The following is a 6173-nucleotide window of genomic DNA, read 5'->3' as shown; positions in this document are numbered from 1 at the left end:
TTACTTGTTGACAATTGGAATGTACATTAAAATAGGAACGCACGCGATACAATAGGTCTTAAAGAAATTGTTCGATTTTGTTTTTTCTTTTTCTTTTTTTAAGAACGTTACAATTACTATCATTAGTGGAACAATAATATTTAGACGATAAGAACAATACTACGTTCCCTCGCAACATTAACTGAGTCGAAGGATTATTTAATAAATCCAAAAAACAAAAAAAAGGATAGAAGCTAAAAGTAAACTTAAAATCGAGTTTGAAATTGTGTTCATTCATAAAGAAGCGAATCGAAACTTATTTATATATCAATTAATAATAACTATATAAGAATTCTGATTAGAAAATATCATATTTATTGGGTTGATTCCTAAATAAGTAAAAAGTTTATTACAATAATTTGTTACTTATATTTATGAATCAACCTAATACATATATATATATATATATATATATATATATATATATACATACACACGTACGTCCTAGCATAGGAGAAATTTATTATAAGTTTGAGAAATCCATCGATGAGTTTCGCGTATTGCTTGCAAAAGTAACTTCAAATGAATTGTGCGATTGTATAATGTAAAAAATTTCATATTTGAATGATTTAAAGATTGAGAGAGCAAATGGTGCAAGTTTGGGCGATGCAGTGAGCATGTAGTTGCGAGGGATGTTGTTGATGATGTTGATGTTGATGTTGATGTTGTTGATGGTGATGAGAAGAAGGAGGAGGAGGAGGATGGTGATGATGATGATGATGATGATGGTGATGTGCGTGTTGTTGTTGTTGCTGTTGTTGTTGCTGCTGTTGTTGCTGCTGTTGCGAGAGATGATGCTGAGTTGAATGCGCGGAAGAGATTGCTGACTGTGACGGCGGTGGTGGTAGCGGTGGTGGTGGTGGTGGAGGTGGTGGCGGTGGTGGTGGTGGCATGTAACGCCAACCTGGATTGGTGCTCGACCAAACGGTCGTACCCGAAGCCGAGGAGACGACGGACGGAAGCAATGCACCGCTACTGCTGGTGGCACTGCTTGCGTGAGAACTTGGTCCACCCTCTACTCACATCACCTATTAAACATATATCAAATTTTTAATTATTTTTCTTTTCTTTTTTTTATCATTTATAACTTAAAAAGTATATCTTAATAATTATTCATTAAATATTATTAATATATTATATTACAAATGACCTTTTATATACGTACATGTATATGTCAAACTTTTTCTTTTCTTTTTTTGATTATTTTTCTTTTTCCCTTCTTATATTTTATGTTATGCAGTTATTTATTTTTTTTCATTTCTATTTTTTCAATATAATAGCAAATAATAATTGTTATACATGGTGTCTTACTTAAGTTTAACATTTATATTATTTTCGCTGTTACTGAAAGCATGATAAAATTATGGTAGTAAGATATGACATTTAATCGTTTATTTATAGTTTACATAAATGTATTGATTTGAACGTCTAATGAAATAAATTGATTAATTATTTTTGTTTTATTATTTTTACATTGTTCCATTTTCTTTATTTTAGATTATTTCGATCTTACGATGTTATAGATAGTTGAACTCATTTTGATGTCGACTTATAAAAACGTCGCATTATAAAAAACAGATGTTAATATGAGAAAAGAAATGACGATGACCTTGAAATGGTATTCCAAATGACCTTGGGAAAGAGGAATATTTTTTATCATTGCCAGATGTTCGTTCTGAAACTATGTAAACTCCTCTTAGTTATTTTTTCTTACTTTTAATAGCAGCAAAAGTAATTTAGATGTCCCATTTAAGTGAGGACATATATTTTATATACATATATATATATGCACACACACAAATTATTATTTAATTCCCTAGGTATTGTTCAATAATTATATTTATTATCATTTAAGTTTCTAATTTTTATTTAGAAAAATAGGAAGTTCGTTCTAAAGAATTTTTCAATAATATTCTATCTAAAATTATTAATATTATTCTATTTACATCATATTCTGTTAAATGCATGTCAAATTTTCGATTATTACTTTTTTTTCCTTTATCTATTATATTATATCTGCAATTATTTATTTTATAATAAAAACGATTATACGTTTCTTTTTTATTTTTCCTATATCAGTAATAGTAAATGGTAATCGTTATTAGATTTATCGAAAATTGTTATTTGATAGTAAAATCGATTTTTATCATTTTTCTTGATTTTTCATAAAGAAAATAAAGAAGCCTCGTGTTAGAGGCGAAGGTAATTTATACACGTTCGCAAATGCAAACTGAGAAGATGCGTTTTGAATTTCATCCTTCTCAGAAACTTTCAATCATCCTGTGCGAGATTGTTCGGAACTTTGAAAGTTATGTTCTTATTAGTTAAACATTGAGTAAAAAATGATTAGTATAAAACTTGCTTACGATTATATATATATATATATATATATATATATATATATATATATATATATATATATTATTTGTGACCGCTTAAGAATGTGTTAAAATAATAAATCCATTAAATCTATTAGAAGCATCATAATTCTTTTAACACTTTCGATTAAAAATTTTGTATCTTGATGAAATAAGACGATTCAGAATGTCGTCTGAAAAGAATAAGAAGAAAAATAAGAAGAAAGGAGCAGTCTCGAAGACAAATACAAGCTTTTTACGACTGGCTACGTTATCTGAGAATATTTGTCATTGCCAGCGCGCTTAGTCGTAGGAAGAGGTAAAAAGCTTAAAGAAAAATATCCAAACGGCTTGGTAGAACGCAAAGTGTGATTTGTCTGTCGTATCGCATCCTTTTGAAAGAAAATGGCGGTGGATAGATACGTCAAAAATGGCGGATATCGCCAATGGCCCACACAATGGCGGATCAGAGAATACGAAATCGTTCACTTACATTTTAAACAGAGTTTTACGGTTTTATCGATTGGATCTGATACGTGCAAACGTGTTTTATTGCACGCTCTTTCAGAAATATATTCCCGTTTTCGTACATTCGAGAAAAAGAAGAAAGGAAAAATTAAATGAAATCGAACGCGGTTCGAATCGATTCGTAGAACAACGCCCTCTTATATTATTGATAAGAATTATCAATCGAATGAAAATGGCGCGATATTTTGACCGATTTCAAACGTTTGAGAGAATTTCGAATTATTTTAAAATTATGTATGTACCGTTATTTCTTTTCATTTTCTTTTTTTTTGTATTAGAATATTTTTATTGGTACAATCAATGAGATGATTTCATAATCAATATTTTGTATAACTAATTTCATATATTTCTTGTATCATTTCTTCGTTCAACAATGTTAATTGTAATCCATGAATGATTTCTTTTTGTACTTACGTATTTTTTTTCTTATATAATTTTATTAATGGCTGATCATCTATGTTTTGATTGATAATCCTTCGATCAGTGACCAAATTAAAATGGAATTGTTAAATGATTTTTTGTCTGATTAAGAATGTACATGATTCGAAGTAGTCGACGGTTCAATTTTCAATTAAGGAGTTATTTAAAAGTGTCTGGAGAAAATGGATCAAACCAAAGAGAAAAATAAAGACAGAGACAGAAACGAAGACGAAGATGAAGACAAAGACGAAGACGAAAACAAGGACAAACTTAAATACGAAAAATTTGTGATAGGAACGCGACATGTTTTTGGCGCCTTTGATCAACGTTCAATTTTGATCATTATCGCACCGTCAAAGTAGAAAACAACCATGATCTAAAGATAGGCAATTAATTATCGGCTAGCCTTTGAAAAGAGCAGCGACTAATAAGACATCCATACGTGGCCATGAGTAGCTTAACGAGGGGAAGTTTAACGAGCTCGAAGAAATATCGAGTCTAGTTAAATCTTGACGATATTGAAAGGATTAATCTGAGGGTCGACTTTTCATCGACAATAGATTTGTTTAACGATTTTCATGGACACAATAATAATATCTTCAAATTTTCATTGTCATTTTGAAAATAATGCATTTTTTAAAACACTCTCTCTTTAAGTATTTAGAACTGTAAGTGTTTAGAAGAAATGTGAACTGTTTTTAAAATGTCACGATTTTAAATATTTTGAAAGTGTTAATTATTAAAATGTCACATCAATTTGACAATATTAATAATTAACATATATACTGTGTATTTCTGTTTTACATTTATAAATATATAATAAAAATATTTTAAATATGAATATTTATATGTGAAGATGTGAAGAAGACACACACACTTATACATGTATATGTGTTAATGAGGAAATCTTAATTAAATGGCAATTTGTTAAGTACATCGATTAACTTTAGTTAATATGAATAAAATCAATAATAATAATAATAATAATAATAATAATAATAATAATAATAATAATAATAATAATAATAATAATAATAATAACAATAATAATAATAATAGTAATAATAATGATAATAATGATAACAAAAAAAAATAATAATAAAAAAAAATAGCTACGTGTATATTCTATATAAATTTGCAAATAAACATTTATTATTATTAACGAATCAAAATGAAGATAAGAAAAGTACAAAATAAAATGAATACTGAATGATCAATCGTCTAATCGATAATAATATTTCACATGAATTCTTCGAATATCGTATAATCTTTATATTTTTTTTCTTCTTCTTCTTCTTTCTTTATTAATTGCATAGGAAATAATACCTGCAATATCTGGCTGGCTTCAAAAGTCATGCCCGGTAAAAGTATCACCGGACTACTGACGTGTCCACTCTCGACGCATATCATATTAGGAAATTCGTCGTCTCCAAAATCTGGTATATCACGAGCCTTCTCTTGCCAAGGATTCGAAACCACTGTATCCGGGAAATTGTACTTTTGTACGCGCATCTTCCTTCCGGAAACTACGTTCGTGATGATGTGCTCACCCTGCGTATTCTGATAGATTCTATCGGTCCATTCGCATACTGTTACCACGTCACGGCCTTCTTGAAAGATCTGGTTATCCCTTGTCTAAATATAATTTCAATTTTATCATTCAATTATCGACTTGATATTAAATCGATTGGAAGTTGATTCAATATTTCTTTTTCTTCTTTTTCTTCTTTCTCTCTTTTTCTTTTTTTTTTCTTCTTTTTTTTTTTATTTTTTTATTTTTTTTAATTTATATACAGATTATGATTATTTCGTTTGAAATTCAAATTACGAAAATACGTATCTTTTATTTTATTTAATTCGTTATATTATTATTTTTTTTTATTTATTTATTTATTTAATCCCTTATCATTTTAACTAGCGTTAAATGCTGTCAATTGCTCTTTTTTTTCTCTCTTTTCATTTAATCGTTTTATTAATAACGATTATAATATAAAAATTATGTAGCGTATTTTTCTATAGAAAAATTTGTTAGAAATAGATCGTAGAGAAATAGAGCTATAATATATTCTTAAAACGATAAGGATTATTTTTCTGATAACGAATGAATAAAAATAGTTTTTAATTAATATCGATATATATGTAATAGAATTTTTCGATTATCGAATAAATAAAAAAAACTTTTAATGAACATTGTTATTTAATATAATTTTGATTATTGTCGATAAAATTAGTGAATGGATTCGCGATCATTGATAATACATTTTTTACTTATGATCTTTTAAAAAAGAAAAAGATTATTTAGAAAAGGTACGAAAGATCAAAAGTGATCGAAAGAAAATAGAAAAAAAGAATAAAGAAAAAGAAAGAGAAAAAATGATCGATTACCTTGTCAATAAATGTGCATCCATGCAATCCTGTAATCTGGCATCTCCTAACGTCTGGAACTTTGAAATAGGTGTGTAGCAAAATATTAAAGCTAAAGGTATGATCCTTGCTGGGATTATATACGCCAATGTGGAAGTGAAGTTCTTTCTCTCGTAGGATTAACCTGTACGTTAATCTGAACGAGTAGTTCCACATTGACCGTGTAAATTCGCTATCCATTATCGAGAATATTGCTTCGACGTCTCCGCTAGGCAATCGTTCTGGCGATTTTTCAACATTCCAACGAACGATCCTGGCAAATCCATGAGGTGGACCGAACGTCCACGGTCCAAATTGTGCTGGAAATTTGTATTCTTTTAATTCCTTTGACTTTGTGTTTTTTTTTTGTTTGTTTGTTTTTTTCCTCCCTCACGAAAATTGATGTTATTGATTATTTTTTATCTA

The 6173-nt window shown here is 28.6% G+C and overlaps 1 protein-coding gene across 2 annotated transcripts in view; it reads right to left on the bottom strand.

The window, feature by feature from the left end:
• LOC124951114 (glucose-6-phosphate 1-epimerase) overlaps positions 1-6173 on the bottom strand; it is a 37632-nt gene continuing 31459 nt past the window's right edge. Inside the window, exons 4-6 of one of the 2 annotated variants that reach the window (XM_047498931.1) lie at positions 5730-6067; positions 4671-4979; positions 1-1067 (exon numbers count right to left, since the gene is read on the bottom strand). In XM_047498931.1, coding sequence (XP_047354887.1) covers positions 1059-1067; positions 4671-4979; positions 5730-6067 — 656 coding nt within the window. In that variant the 3' untranslated portion in view covers positions 1-1058. Of the gene's footprint in view, positions 1068-4537; positions 4980-5729; positions 6068-6173 lie in introns of those variants that run through there. The other variant, XM_047498930.1, reaches the window with a different exon arrangement.

Source organism: Vespa velutina, chromosome 8 (genome assembly GCF_912470025.1).
Source record: "Vespa velutina chromosome 8, iVesVel2.1, whole genome shotgun sequence".
Taxonomy (NCBI): domain Eukaryota; kingdom Metazoa; phylum Arthropoda; class Insecta; order Hymenoptera; family Vespidae; genus Vespa; species Vespa velutina.
The sequence above is the reverse complement of the archived record's forward strand: the minus strand, read 5'-3'. Positions and strand labels throughout refer to the sequence as shown.